This window comes from Seriola dumerili, unplaced genomic scaffold, assembly GCF_002260705.1.
Source record: "Seriola dumerili isolate Sdu_G_001 unplaced genomic scaffold, Sdu_1.0 BDQW01000105.1, whole genome shotgun sequence".
Taxonomy (NCBI): Eukaryota; Metazoa; Chordata; class Actinopteri; order Carangiformes; family Carangidae; genus Seriola; species Seriola dumerili.
Window position 1 is genome coordinate 1,527,644 of NW_019174360.1, and position 15,686 is coordinate 1,543,329.

At 41.5% G+C, this 15,686-nt stretch overlaps 1 protein-coding gene across 1 annotated transcript in view; it reads right to left on the reverse strand.

The window, feature by feature from the left end:
- LOC111222731 (cholecystokinin receptor-like) overlaps positions 1-14,064 on the reverse strand; it is a 28,086-nt gene extending 14,022 nt beyond the window's left edge. The window contains exons 1-2 of the mRNA XM_022746559.1: positions 13,920-14,064; positions 2,293-2,541 (exon numbers count right to left, since the gene is read on the reverse strand). Coding sequence (XP_022602280.1) covers positions 2,293-2,541; positions 13,920-14,064 — 394 coding nt within the window. The remainder of the gene's footprint in view (positions 1-2,292; positions 2,542-13,919) is intronic.
- Between the last annotated feature and the right edge of the window lie 1,622 nt (positions 14,065-15,686).

Consider the following 15,686-nt stretch of genomic DNA (forward strand, 5'->3'; position numbering starts at 1 on the left):
CACAGTTCAAAAAGAGTCCTTATTTATCTCAGACTGCCCGTTATGTAACCCCTCAGTCGAGCCTCTGACTGGAACAGGCAGTATGTGAGTTCAGGCCTTTTTTAAAAGCTCACTTTCTTCTGATTGGCCGAACTTCCAGAAGCAGTTGCACTTGCCACCCGTCCTGATTTTCCCGGGATCGTTCTCCTTTTTTTTTTTTTTTGAGCGACTGTCCAGGAAAAGTAATATTCTTTCCCTGAACATGAATTCACATTGACCAACAACGAGCTTGTCTTGACAGTGTGGAGGAAACGGGGATCTGGAAAGTCCAAAATGGATGAGGCTATCTGCTTCTATCTGCTTGGAGTCAGTGGTACAAATCCAGCTTTTTAATAAACTGTGACAATAAACGTATTGTCCCGTTAGCGGCTGAGCTAACAAGCTAACTGAGCTGACAGTTAGCAAGCTTGCTACCACAGCTCTTTCATCACCGTTTGAAGCACTAATTCAATCCCAGCCGAATGAAACTTTAACTCATTCAACTTATTGTGTCGAGAAAATGAAATGTTGTGGCAGGTTTTGCTGTCAGGAAGAAACATCCATCACATCTGCAGTGAAGGACATCCAGGTCATTATTTACTGTTGACTAAAAGGCCAGTAATTACATAGTCTGAATAAATTTGTGTCACAAACATTCATTATCAGTTAAACTACTCTGAGACCCTGACCTCGTCTGAGAGCATAACATAAGCCAAAGTGGCTGAATAACAAAGGTTTGTATTTAAAGCCGGAGGCAGCTGACCCTCCTGCCCTCCTCTTATCACAGCTCACAGAGCCCAGTAATTGAAAAGGAGTTTCGGTGAGCCTGTTCTCACAGATGGTGCATCACATTTCTGAGACAATAATAGGATTGTGGACCTCACCATTCAATAGATCTTCTCAACCTTTCAAAGCTCAACTCGAGGTGAAGAGACCTCGAAGTGCCGCCGCGGATCTCGGTTTTCTTCGCCGTTTCTCTGTGTGTTCTCCGCTCTGACTCAGGCCTCACGTGGCACCTTGACTCTGGCCTGATGGGAGCCAGCTCATCGCTAAGTCACACTCCTGGAGATGTGTGACTGTTCGGGCACTTTCAGAATGATGGTTACCTTCTGACAGGCAAAAATGAAGCCCAGATAAAAGCCTCACTCTGAGAGACAGGCTCTTGTTAGATATCGAGCGATTTTCAGGCAGGACTCTGCAGCTGGGGCACAGTTCCTGATCGGCTGTCAGCCATGAAAACAGACCTGAGTTCCATGTTAGAATAATAAAACACCTATTAACCAAGCCATTGAATGAGCAGCTTGTTCCTCTATAAAATCATCATCTTCATTAGATCTCGCTTGTGTTCCTGCGAAGTCTGTTTAGCGTGGCTGCGACTCGTTGTGTATTACTTAAGAAATAATTGGCACTTTTCATGCAACTTGAATTTTCCATTCCGTTTCAACTTTAAACAGAGAAGGAAATAACTGCTTACAAGTTTTAGTATTCATCTCGTAAATGCAACTTTTCTGAAACCTTTTGTTCAATTTCACATTTGTTGAGTTTCTCCTTTTATCTCTCCTCGCTGTTGGAAGCTATAGAAAACATACAGAGAGCAGAGTCTTGGTCCTGATTGGTTCACGTGGCCTACAATGAATTTCTCAGAGTCGAAGCAGCAGCAGCTTCATGTTTCTAATATAAATCTATATGATATATAGCATAAAGACAAGAAATGAGGAATTGGCTTGCCAGGCTTTGTGTAATGGTAACATAATCTTTCTACCAGCAACTTTAACACATAGCATGTTATTTGTCTTTATCTGTAAAAAACTGAAGAGTAAAACAATAAATTTGGGTTTTATGATGAGTTATGTGCAGGACTATTTCTTGACCAGGCGCATCACTTGTTTGACTAAACAAATGAGATTCAGTATAACAGGATAATTAGTGATCTATTTTACTCATTTTAAATCACATGAAGCTCCACGTGCAGGAGAACTGATCTTATTAGCGCCACTATCCCTGCTAATAGTTGTTCATCAGTTGTTAATCAGTACGTTTACATGCACACTAATATTCCATTATATATATATATACTGACTTTATTGATCAGTACTAAGCCCTCATTGATTTCTTTGCCAGCTGGAGAGATTTATGACTTCCTGAACTCCCTGCTGAATTTGGAAACAAGAAGTCTTCACACCAGTTCTATCCCTTTAATTTAAAAACAGGAAATTAAGCTGTTGGAATATATTGCAGTTCACCAGGGTTTGAAATGAGACAATTGACGCTCACCCATAAAGTAGGTGACGGTCTTGCACATGGAGGCTCCGAAGATGAAGTCCTCCAAGATGTTGGGGATGAGGGTGAAGGGCATGCAGAAGATGGCCATCATCAGGTCGCTGACCGCCAGCGACAGCAGGAAGGAGTTGGTGACGGTCCGCATGCGCTTGTTCAGCATCAGGACCACGATGATCAGCAGGTTTCCGAAGACGCTGATCAGGAAGATGAGCGAGTAGAGGAGGATACGCAGCGAGTCCATCTCTGACAGGGACAAAGACAGAGACAACTTAATAATCAGCTGATCAGAGGATCAACTTTGAATTAATTGACATTACCTAAGAAACATCACCTTGTTTCAATAAAACCTCTCGGTAAGCAAGAGTGGGAACTTTCTCTTGTAGTCATGAGAGACAAATACACGCAGGACTGAGTAATATTCAAGCAACCCACGTATTTGACACATGCAACAATAAAATAAGAAAGACGGAAAAGAAAAAGCAGAAAGAAAACAAAATAACATCAATACATGAAGAGAACAGACTGTATCAGGTTGTTCACCTGGGAAATAGGAGTCAAGGCGCATAAACAACAGTCTATTACGAGACAGAATAACTCTGCATAATCGACATCTTAAATTGTGCAAGTGTCAGTATTTTCCTCTTCATACTGTGAGCCAAACAATAATTGAAATAATGACACTGGGAACAAAAGAAGATAAAAACATCGAGAGTTAAACAGACTGTGTCAGGTGGTGACCTGGGAATACAGCTGAAACTGGAAAAACAAGACCGAAATTAAACAGTTCTCTTTTTATTTGCATCATCAGCATCTTTCTCTGAGGTGGTGTCACGGTTTTTACTCAGGTGACAGATTCAATAATTGAAATACTAATGAGAGGAGCAGGGGTGAGGGTAGAGGGGTGGTCCTGAAGTGACTGTTAACGTTTCCTCTTGGAAAGTCAGTGAAATGACCACAAAGCATCACAAAACAGCCACATAGACGCAAACAACTACAAAATGATGCAAAATTACCACAAAGAGACACAAAACGACAACAAATAACACAACCAGATGTTGTTTATTTGGCGTAGCTATTAATAATCAACAGTTTATCATTCTGAAATAAATAATCAGTTTATTATTGCCAGGAACTAAGGCTTTATTGAGTCATTTTCCCTTCTAAAATCATGCCTCCTCTAAAACAATGCCCCCATTAAACATGCCTTTGCACAGGAGCAACGGAACGTTTTCTGTCTAGAACTAAGAGTGACAGAGTGCTCTAAAATAAGTGTGATTCAGATTGATTCCTTCTTTCATCGCTGCCATACAGCTGAGCATCAGTGAGAGCAGGACGGCCCAGCCAGAGGGTTTTTGGGATGCTCCCTTCACTCACACCGGCCTGTCACAGCGAGTCTGTTTGAGAATGAAAGTATCTGACAGGACAAGGTCGGGGCCGGCCATGTGCTGCGCTGACTGAGTCGTCTGATTAAAGACAGCGACATGGGAGAAGTCTAAAGGTCTGCAGCAGGGCCTGCAGACAGAGCGCTGCACATCACCTTGAAGGCAGACACACACACACACACACACACACACACACACACACACACACACACACACACACACACTACTCATGAGGAGTGGAACCAGGACAGAAACAGTACTGTATGTTTAGTTATCGCTCATGTGGGATTCAAAATGCATTTTTGTGCCACAGTGGGAGCTGAACCAAGTAGCATGTTAATGATGCAATGAGGCTATTTTTATTTTCATATTTTCATATTTTCATATTGTCCTCCCACACAGAGGCACGACTTGAATACTTCCTGAATAAAAATTATATCTGAAACATAATGATGAATTGCAGCGTTCTTAAAATAAAATTCTTATAAATAAAAGCCTTTCTCGCAACTCGCTGTTGTCAACAACACAACTCTGAGACGACTTAGAATAAAGTTCTGTTTTTGTTAGACCACAAAGTAAAAACAACAACAAGAGGAATATCTTCCTTCTATAAATAATAAAACACACTAACTGACATTAGTAAGTCAGTATGTATGCTAACGTTAGCTAGCGTTAGCATACTTCAGATGGATATTGCTTTGTAACTGACATTAGTTGCCGACTTTATGACTCTTTGATACTTATGCTACTATAAAGCTAACTTTTAGCATCTTCATATTAGCATGTTATTACCCAGTTAGTGTGACTTGTGACCACAGTAGTTATCTGTTATCATCACTATTGTAATGCTACGTTGCTGCTAATTTGTACCATGTCCTGTGCCTCTAGATAATTAATATACGATATTAAATTTGACTATTTTCCAAACTATTTCTGTTAATATTTCACAAAGCCTAATACTATCAGTTGACAATATTTTACTTTAAATATTATTCCTTAGTGTTGCTTTGCAAGGCTAATTGGTTACTAACACTACAGCTCATTTGTGCTCTGTTGCAATGCTGCAATACTGAAGAATGGTTGTCCATAACCATATACATAATACACCAAACAATATGTATGTTACCTGTAAAGAAAAAACAGCAGCAATTTATTGGAATTAAACATTAAGGAAATGTGAGAGGCCAAAGGCATAATTTAGTATTTACAACTTGGGCAACCTGCAGAGAGAGATACTCCACAGAAAAGATTAAAGTAGACGAGGTCTGGATTTGAACTCTGGACACAGCAGGATGCATGTTAATCACCTCTGCCACCTGAGACACCCACTTTCCCCCAATTGAAAATATGAATTATTCTTTTGATAACAAAAATCCTGTGATGGCTTTGAGAGCAGTTTCATCAGCTGAAGACTGATATCACACCCTCCCTGTTTCAGTCGGTGAAGGACAAATCTGCAACCGAGGTGACAAGTTTGATTTACACAATAAAATTATGTGAGATATGCATCATCAGCACTAACTTGTGAGACTCCCTACACAAACACCAAGCAGGGAGCTCCCACCGGCTCAGCAGCTCCTGCTGGGTTGCATTTTGTGCAGTCCAGCCAAGTGAAAATGGAATTATCTATTCATTGAGCACTGACGGTGTGTTGTCTCCCCGGAGCCGCGACTCCAGGACAATCCACTTTTGGCTCCCTAGACTCGCTCAAGCGTGACAGCCGTGTTCAAATCCACAGTCATCTACACAGATGAAAAGATAGCGCTCACCTCGGAAATCATTTGATGTATCATGTATCATATCACATGCAACAGGAATTGTATACGTGGAATATTTATTTATGACCGAGGGCGGAGAGATCAACACTTGTTTAGTTAAACTCTGTTTGCTCTGTTCTTTCTTCGCTCCTATTGGCTGCTGCTATGCCAACTGTAATTATGATTCCCCCATGGGAATCATTAAAATTTCATCACATCACTTCACTTTGTCTTATCTTTAGGATAGGATTAGTACAACTAGGCACAGTGTGTCATTTGAAGGCTTTTTACTGGGGGGTACTTTTTATGGTTTGACTGATGGAGCTGGATCTCATCATCAGATATGAATAAATCGTCACAAAGATCATTAATAATGAACAGTAATAATCCTAGAGGTGATGTGGTTGCAGAAAAAGGGCCCAAGTTCCGAACTATCCTTTCAATCACAACCTTGCCACAGGGCTGTATTTCATACCGAGCCCCTGTGAGATGATCAAACGTTCCAAATTGTTAGAAATGACTGTCAGCTCCGTCCAAATCTGATGCTGCTCCTAATTACAAGTGAGCTGAAAGCCCTTTGGAAATGAACCTGTGAAGCAGCAAACATGAGTCAGGAAATGAGTCCTGAGCTTGTGGGAGTCAGCAACTAATTCCTTCTTCTCATGCACTGTTGAAAGCAAGGCGTCTACTGCTACACCTTAACTATGCAACATTTAAACTAATTATTATTTTAACTATCAAAGTAGTTATTGATTATTTGATTGTAAAAAAAAAAAATTGTGCATCTAAATTTCCAAGAGCTTGAGTGTATGTCTTGGAAATACTGAATTAAAGTTAACATAAAACAGAGGAAGAAACCAGTGAATTGATGCTAATGATCTTTGGCATCAGATGTGAATGATCTGCTGACTAAGACTGTGAGATGCTGTTGAAAGCTCTGGAAAAAGCCAGTAAGGGGAAACCTGAGTTAAGATATTTTTCTTCAAAATTGAAAATGGAAGCTCTTCAACGATGGTTCAGTGAATGATTGCCGTCTGTGCATGCTGAATTACTAAACATATTAACTGAATTTTGTTTGGCAGCAGTAATAAGTCTAATATCATTAGATTTGCTCGATCACTTTTCCGTTGATACATTTCCATTTTTTCTTAAAGGGAAAACATCTTGTAGTTAAATTTACATTCTTATTACAGAGTTTCTTCCAAAGTCGGAATCAGAAAGAGAAGAGACCTTTTTATTTTTTAAATGTCATTAAGAGATAAACAGATGTATCATTGATTAGTTTTCTTATCGTTTTTCTGTGGGCTTTTTCCCATATGACAATATTATCTTATAATTAGGAAGTGGTACATGTGAAAATAAGATGATTTTGCTCCTTTATAAAAAATTAGTTCACAGGATAATCTGTGTGTGAATAATAAACTGCTGTAATTGACCTTTTATAGTGTTTGTCTGTGAAACACCACATGGAAACTGGCTCAATTCAAGTCAGACCGGGCTGTGTTTTGCAATTGATTTGCTCTTTATCTGATGTCAACATTCGTTTCATCATAACCATTAATGGTTGTGTTTTGGAGCCTTTTCACTCGTAACCAGTAAACACTCCAAGGTGTGAATAAACCACTACAAACAAGCTCGGTATGAATGTTTCCTCAGAGTTGACGGTTGCTTCTAATGCCTGATTCTTTTCCACACTGCACTTCAAAAAGTGTTCAGCCTAATATTTAAGATTTATGTGTTTCCATCCAAAGGGTTTAAAGGTATTTGAAAGTGACAAGATGGGCCAGGGCTAGCTGGTTAGCGTGCTAACTTCAGTAGAAGAAGAAATGTGATAAAGAGTTAACACTGGTGTTGTTTTCCACCTCTACAGGCAGCTGTTGGTGAGCAAAGGAAATGAAGTTTGATGCTGAACTTGCAACGTTTCTTCTAGACTGGTGAGTAAACAACTGTTAATGCTAATGTTAGCTATGTAGCGATAGCCAAACTTACAAATAGCTTAATAACCAGTTTTATGCAAAATAAACCTGGTAATTAAGCATTTTAACACATTGGCTTTATTAATACTATTACATAAATCTCATTGTTACTTTATATATGAACAAACATGCATCTCATTATGTTTACGAGATGGTTTATGTTCAAACTGTGTGATCCAAATGGATGGAGATCTTATAGGACTTAATCGCTCCGGCTTGAATCCCTTTCATTCTTTGGCTGTCGTCATGGTTAATCATGAAGACTACCTCTTCTCCATTTGCCAAGCTATGTTCAGAGAGTCGACAGCGTGTCTTGTATCCTAAAAGATTCAATCAAAAGATAGGGATCAGGATCATGTTATTCTGTCCTCTTCTTCATGTTCGCTTCAATCACAGAGGAAAAGCACGGTCACTGAATACCAACCCTGATCTCACCTTGTGTCCGGTGTGTAGAGGATCTCATCTAGACTTAACACCGAATTTTTACCAGCATCCCCATTTCATGTTGGATATATTTGGATTGTGTGAATCTGACTGATTGCAGATTTGACCTGTTGGCCTTCATTTTAGCCGTCCACTCCACACATAACCACACTGTATTAATGGGTCTTAGAAATGTGGCGGCAAGTGAATCCTTTGACAGCAATTTAGCATAGTGCTCAATGTGCAGAAGCCCAATACTGTATCACATTTTCTCAGTGTAATCAGGGGAGTTAGTGTTAGAGTCAGCACAATTCAACTCAATTAGTCTTTCCACATTGCCACTGCATGAGAGAATAATATTGATCCTGCGATACTTCGAAATATTTGGAAGTTGGAAAAAGCTTGTTTATGGCGCGCAAACGAGCTCAGCACATTCTCAATTACCCATGAGGCCCTGTCAGACGTGTTTTAGCCTCTGGTGCAGTTAATTCCTCCTCTCTCTCTCTGCTTCATCACCATATTTTAAGGTAGTAAAGTGAATATTTGAATTTGAAATCATGTAAAGACACAGAGCAAGACACGCCATCCCTACAAAGCAGACGGCATTGGACAATAAGCCTGACGGCAGAGAACATGTGCAGTTATGTGTGAAGGCACGTCTATTTTAAGTAAAACACTTAACACTGAAACACACACAATGTGCGGCAGAGTTACTGCACTGCAGCCTCTCCTGAGGGTGACAAATTCAGTAATTCCCTGTCCACTCTGCTGTCTCTGCAAACTCCATGACAGGAGGGCAGATGCCTGCCAATGTTCGACAGGCGAGCTGGCTGAAAACTGTAAACCATACTCCCATGGAGTCCATTCTCAGAGTGAGGGTGCATACCAATTACTACAGCATAGTACGGTTTCCTGTAGTTCCCAGATGTCCGACAGTGATGGCTGCGTGACAGGCTTAAGGAATAACTAAGTACTTTTTAATTGAGGAGACAAACTGAAGATGGTACATCACCACATTGTTACAGAACGTAGACACAAGACGATTCTGCAAATAAAGGATGATCAAGTTTGGATTAGATCTGGTGATTACAGTTAATAAAAACACGAATGCACTACGTACCCATCCGCCACCGCGACCTCCGCATCCTTACTTCACAGCTCACATATGCTGTAGACAAGTCCAATACGAAAATAACTTCTAACTTATTGCCAATGATTCAACCATTACCTCTGTGAGTGTTCGTCCAAAATTGACTTTGAATCTCTCTGCAACAATTCTGTGTTTCATAACCTTGGTTTTACTTTTACTGGAGATATCCTGGTCTACTCTGCCCAGATGACCATTTCCACTGCTGCTGAAAAATACTTTTAGACTCTCACTGCCGTCCAGAATATCAGAGGAAAAGTGTGTGTGGAGCTGTTCTTTGATAAATTACCTTCTGTTTTTCACAGACAGGTCGACCCACGGCCAAACAATTTGTCAGTTCAATATCTCTGTTAATACCTCAACAAAGGGAGGTCCCATCCAAAACTGCCAAACAGCACTGAAATAATAGATGTCTCTCAAGTCTCATCCACTTAACAATGACAAAACAGAAGTTCCTGAATTGGCCAAAACACTTTTATACACAATTACTCAAACTGAAGTGGCTGCTTATCCAAAATATTAACACCAGTGTAAAAAGAAACTTGAGATTACTTTTGATCACAAGCTAAATTTTGTGATCGGGTGATGGAGGTGACGTGACTAAACGTGAAACGCTCATCACACTACCTTCCACTTTTAGGGTTGAGCTTTAAATGTTACTCCTGATGTACAAGGCTTTACATTTACAGACACCTCTACACTTACAGTAGTTGTTGTAACCTCTGAACAGCACACATCTTTAAATTAATATTTGGTTTCGTGTTCGATAGAAGATATTTTCATGTCTTTAACAACCAAGTAAAACCACATTTTGTCTTTTTTACACTTCAGCTTCTGTGCAGAGGAAACAAACACAATATGTACTGTCTTAGCCAGGCTAGCTGTCTTTGTGCTAAAGTAAGCTAACGAGCTGCTGACGCCAGCTTCATATTTAGCAACAGACATGACAGTTGTCAGTCTTTGATGGCTTAGTCAATCTAAGACAACTTCCTTTCTGAGTATAAAAGGTTGACACACCTGTCAATCAACATGAATGCAACCCCAAATAAACCTCTTCAAGCTCTGATAATCAACTTAATGGAGAAGCCATTTTCAAAACTGCCACAAGAAACTCATTAAAAGAAGTGAAATTAACTATAGTGGTTTCCAACTTGTTTAAATTGATTAAACTTCAGTGTAGTCTCATTGCAGCCAGCACCTTGTCGCTATTAGAAGTGTTGCATCTTAAGGGATTTCTGAATCAAATTAAACATTGAGCTGAGCTGTTTGCCAGCTGATTCCCATAAATCACTATGTAAACAAAGCCAGCGCTGAGGCGCCGTGTTTCCAAAGGGGATGCGATGCCGTCCAATTACTAACTGGACTTCGTTACGACTATAGAGACCCTGAAGTTTGGAAGATTCAAAGTTCAAAGAGTGGAAATCTATATATCAGAATCGTTAAACTTGTTAATCATGCACTGTGGGCTTGACAGCCCAATAAAGTATGACTGTTTAAGATTTGTTACTAACACTGTGGTGAGTCACATCACAAAGGATTAACGGTCAGTGAAATTAGTCCCACATCATATGCACTGAGTCTAATGATACCACATAACCTGTAAAACTGCAGCTCCACCTCCCGACATTCCTCCGCTACACCGAGTTAATAAAGCTGGCGTGCAGACACGGGGCATTACAGATCAATACAGCTACTGCATGGTTGAAGGACTGCTGCACATGTTTGAGGGGATCTTTATTAGTGCTGTCATACTCCTCAGCCATCAATATACACCCTCGCCATCTGTAATATATGCACTGTGCATATAAAAGCCTTAATCTCTTATTGATTTTCCCTGGTAAATCCATACTAAAAGAGAGGGATTTCCAAGCTGCTGCAGCTCATTATCAGGAAGGAGGAGGAAGGAGGATGCTCCAAATATTTTGTACCCTCAGTGCCTGCGTGTGCGTGCGTGCTGTTTGTTCCGCCTCGACAGGTCGCTTCAAATTTTTCCAATTATTTGATCTGATTACTGTGATCATGTTATGACAGGCTACATTACCGTGTGCATATACCCAAAGGGAAGAAGATTTTAATTTCAACAAGACACCCAGTTGTAGAAATTGGTTAGATATTATATAATAATCTCCTGCCCCCCCCCTCCTCCCCTCCCCAACTATTTCTGAGGAAGCTGAGCACAGCTTCTCTGCAGTGACAAGGTTCCCTGTCTGTATTTTTCCTTCCACTGAGACTCCTTGTTGGTTTCTCTGAAAAGCGAAACAGTGTCAATTTAATGCTCGTGAGATCCACTTCATGATTACTTATCTCACATGCACTCAGAGAACCGGGTGAGCTCAGCAAAGTGCCACTTTGAATCAGCGGGGAAAGGAGAGTGTCCGGGCTGAGCCAAGGTGCAGCTACAGATGTTTGTACCACATAAACAAGGCCCCCGTCTGAACCGAACTGCTCTCCCGGGTCCAGAACGATTACCATAATGTGATACATGTCAGATGTTGTTTCATGTTCGTTACTGTAGGAGCTGTGCAGCTGCTCCGCACCGCAGACAAAACAGATCGGCCAAGATAATATGATTTTAACAAGAAAGAAAATTATCTAGGAACAATAAAATCAAAAAATCGATTGATTGTTTATATATTTTTTTTAAATTATATCGCAAATATCTCCCTGTAATGTCAGCAGGTCATTTTCTTTTCAACGCACCTCCACACACCTCGATCTGTAGTCACTGAAATATTATCATGTGCTCGATACAGCAGTGTACCACAATAAAATCACACCTGTACCTGGATTTTATAGGAGGCTGTATATAAACACACTAAGTCACAGTCATTTACATATACTCTGCATCTAAAGGAGGATTGGTTTGTCTTGTTGTTGCCTATATTTGTATACATTTTGGCTCCATTAAAATCAAGCCAGAAGAGCACTTAGCAGTTTCTATTTGCATAGATGCGCCGACAATTATCACTGGATTACTCAATCGATGATCCTCAGGCAAGTTCTGGAGTCATTAGAAGCATCGTTTCCCTGCGATATTTAAGCAGGTTTATATGCAAAAGGACATTGGAGATACTGATAATCTCGCAGGTGTAGATTCGGTTTAAGCACCTCAGCTGATATTCCTGCTGCTTCTCTAATGGGAGACCACGCTGATTGAGTCGGTCCAATCAGCGGCCAAACTACAATAACTAACTTCCTGGAGTTTTTTTAGAGCACCAGCATGCACCTCTCCTCTCACTCACAGTGTCCTGGCCTCAAGTAACTCTCCCACCGCTCCCGAGGGAGACGCCGCCCCACAGTTTGAAAACCTCCTGAGTGGAGAAGAGCAAAACAAGCCATGCAGGGGTTGGCGGCAGTGTAATGGAGCTGCCTGGAGACATTTGACTCTGAGGTTGGTGAAAGATAAAAGCTCAGTAAGATGATATATAAAGGTCAGAGCATACACCCTGCAGTCAGGAAGTGATTGTAGCCTTTGAAAAATCAAAAGAGGGGTTCCCTCTTATTCACTGGGTTTTCAAAGTCTTAGTGTGCGACAGTAAACTGAATCCCTCTAAATATATATCCCAAGCTTTTTATAGATTTATGTTGCTCAAACTGCCATTAAACAAGAAATGCATCACTTCCTGTTTATTGCTGACGGTTAAGTATCAAATCAAGTGCTAAAAATATGTGATCTATGCAAATTTTATGCACATTTTTTACCATCATATCTCACAAAATAAACCTGAGTCAGTTCTTCTGCAAGGAAAGAGGAAAATCTCCAATTCAACGAGTCGGGCAGGGTTATTCCACAAGTGGTTGGGTGGGGCTTTAATTTCCTGTCCCAGTGCTACAGTATCACATCAGAGCAACAATACAGCTGCATAATCAGGCTGAACTGCTCTGCTCCGGCCTGAGGGGAGGGAACAGAGAAGGAATAAGTCTGCTAAGGATTAAGGTAAATAAAAGACGTGTGTGTGTGTGTGTGTGTGTGTGTGTGTGTGTGTGTGTCACCTGACGAAAGTGAGAGCAAGGGAAGCATTAATCTGTCTGCAGGATGTTTCTCTTGGTCAAACAGCGAACACAGTGTCTGATTGCTCTTGGGATAGTTGAACCTTCACTGCCTGCCTAGTGTATAAGGTCAATAAAAGTAATGCAGCACACAGGGAGGAGCGGCTGTGAATTATTTAGTGGGGTACGACTTGAAATTTTCTCGATACTGCAGCAGCAGCAGTTGGGGAAAAATTAGAAAAAGTACTCCCGCCCACGTTCAGACCTCATTACCTAATCAGCTCACTGGTGTCCTGATAGAAGACAAGGCTCGAGGGTCTTTATCTCCTGGGGTGTTGGGTTTAATCTGCTCTGCAATTTGACAATTATACGCAAGAAATATAAACATTCAGAGTTAAAACAGCTGCTGGCTCACCCCGATTGTGGTATTACGGATGCAGAGAGAAGCAGCAGTAAATTGGGCTGCTTGTTGATTGATTGCATACACTGAGGCTGAGGAAGTCGCCCTGATTGCTAATCATTTTCTGGTAAAACACGAGATCAGTCAGGGAGCAGGAAAATGAGAAAATGGGTGATTGCACGGAGAAGTACATTTTGTGAATGTTACAAACACCCAATTTTAATATCTGTGATCCAATCATATTAGGTTTGCTGATTACATTTAAAGCAGTGACTCAATCATGATGGCAGTTTGTAATTACAACACCATCAAGCTGAAGTAAAAGCTCCAAAACTCCCATCTTTTCTACCAAGAGGTTGGTGCTTTTATTTTGTAGGAAATATTCAAAGTCGGATATAAAGTTGTTTTTGTGAAAAGAAATAGCTATAAAAAAAAGTATTTAGACACAGATAATCAGTTTGACTAAAAACAATAAGCCATGACACATCTGTTTGGGGCCAGATGTTGCCTTTTGATGGAGAAGAGAAGAAGAGAAGAGGATCTCACCTCTGGCTCTGGCGGTCGGTCTGGGGAGGACGGAGTTGTTCGTGCAGCTCACGTTATAGTCGGTAACTTCCACGCTGAGGTTCCCCTGCTCCCCGCAGCCCGCCGACACCTCCAGCGCACTCCCGTTCACCGCCGGCAGAGCCATCCTCTCCGTTGGCAGCAGCGGGCTATCGGCACACCTGCACGGGCTTGTTTAAAGACGGGAGCCGCGCAGAGGGAATCAACTTGCCGCCGTCGCCTTCTTCTTCATAACAGCCGGAGAAAGGAAGGAGGGAGGGAGGGAAGGGGGGGGGGGGGTCGGTGTAAAACTTGGGAAGAAAAACCCCCTCCAAAGTTGATTTTTTTTTTTTTTTTTAAAAGCGGGAATAAGTGAAGACTAACCGGAGTGAGACAGTTTTCATTCTTGTGAAGTGGTGCGAGGGGAAACCCCGTGAGGCGCAGCGCGGCGCGGCGCTCCCAGCAGCGGACTGTGGAGGAATGAAGCTGCGCTGCTAAGGCAACTGAGCCGCTCTGTGTCTCTATCTCTCCTTCACACACATCCACACACTCTCTCTCTCTCCTTCTCCCTCTCTCTCTCCTTCTCCCTCTCTCTCTCTCTCTCTCTCTCCATTCAGTTCACGGCTGTCACTGTATAATTTAGCCAAAGCAGAACACGAATAGGCTCCTTATCTACAGCTGCAAGGTGGGGTGACTCCAGGTTGTTCCCTTTTTAAATTGAGAAAATCACTTTATATTGCAAATTTCCAGAGGACAATTGAGGTCAAATGTATGGTGCATATACTGGAATTTATGCTCCTGGGCCCTGGCAGAATAAGTGATTCTAAAAAAGGCCCCTGTGACTGATATATTACATATTAGACTCATGCATCAATGTGTAAGAAGCGATTTTACTGCTGTAGCTGGCAGAGGTGGAGCTATTGTTTTACTTTATATACTGGTAGGTTTTGTGCAGTGGTTTCCAGCTGAGGGGCCGGGACCTACGACGGGGTTAAGAAGATAAATCTGATGGTTAATGAGGCTGGAAAAAAAGAGATTTGCTGCTCTTGTATTCATTTTAGAGAGATATTGGACTTTCTGTGTCTCAAATTGACACTTAAACAACTCATAGACATAAAAAAAGGACAAGGGGGCCCCAAATATACTGTTTTTCTTTTTGTTTTTTATCTAAGGACCCAATAATAGCTGAGCCCAGACCTGCTGAAACGCCCCTCATGTTCTCCCAGGTCTCGCTCTCTCACTTACAGGATGGGTGTGACCAGTTTTTGTTCGGACTCCTCTTTCGTTAAACTGCTTTAATTCAGTGCTCCACTTCAGCGGATCAATAACAAGACAATCTCTTTCTCTCAAGGAATGAACGCGGTTGATTTCTCTGCTCGAGTGAACAACCTCCAGGTCTTGCAGGGTGTCAGGATGGTGGAGGGGGGGGGGGGGGGGGGATCATCAGGAGGACAAAGAGCCACAATTCTGCAAGGTCCAGAGGAGAGTGCCGGCTAACCTTTTCCTAAGTTGTCTGGTGATTTACAGAGCTCGATGCCATGGCTACAGATTGGTTTTTGGCACGAGGATAGATGCTGCTCATCCCGTGTTTTTGATGAGAATGCAGCTGCCCTGTTTACACTTTGACCGTTTTTTTAAAAGATTTGTTTTAAGCTTGAGAGTGTCGGGGAAATTTTCCGTAGCCTGTGGAAAGAACTGTTAGATTTTCCGCTTGGCTATTTGGCTGACCCGCAGGAGCGAGGTGAGAGGTTCTGGGACTCCTGATGTGCA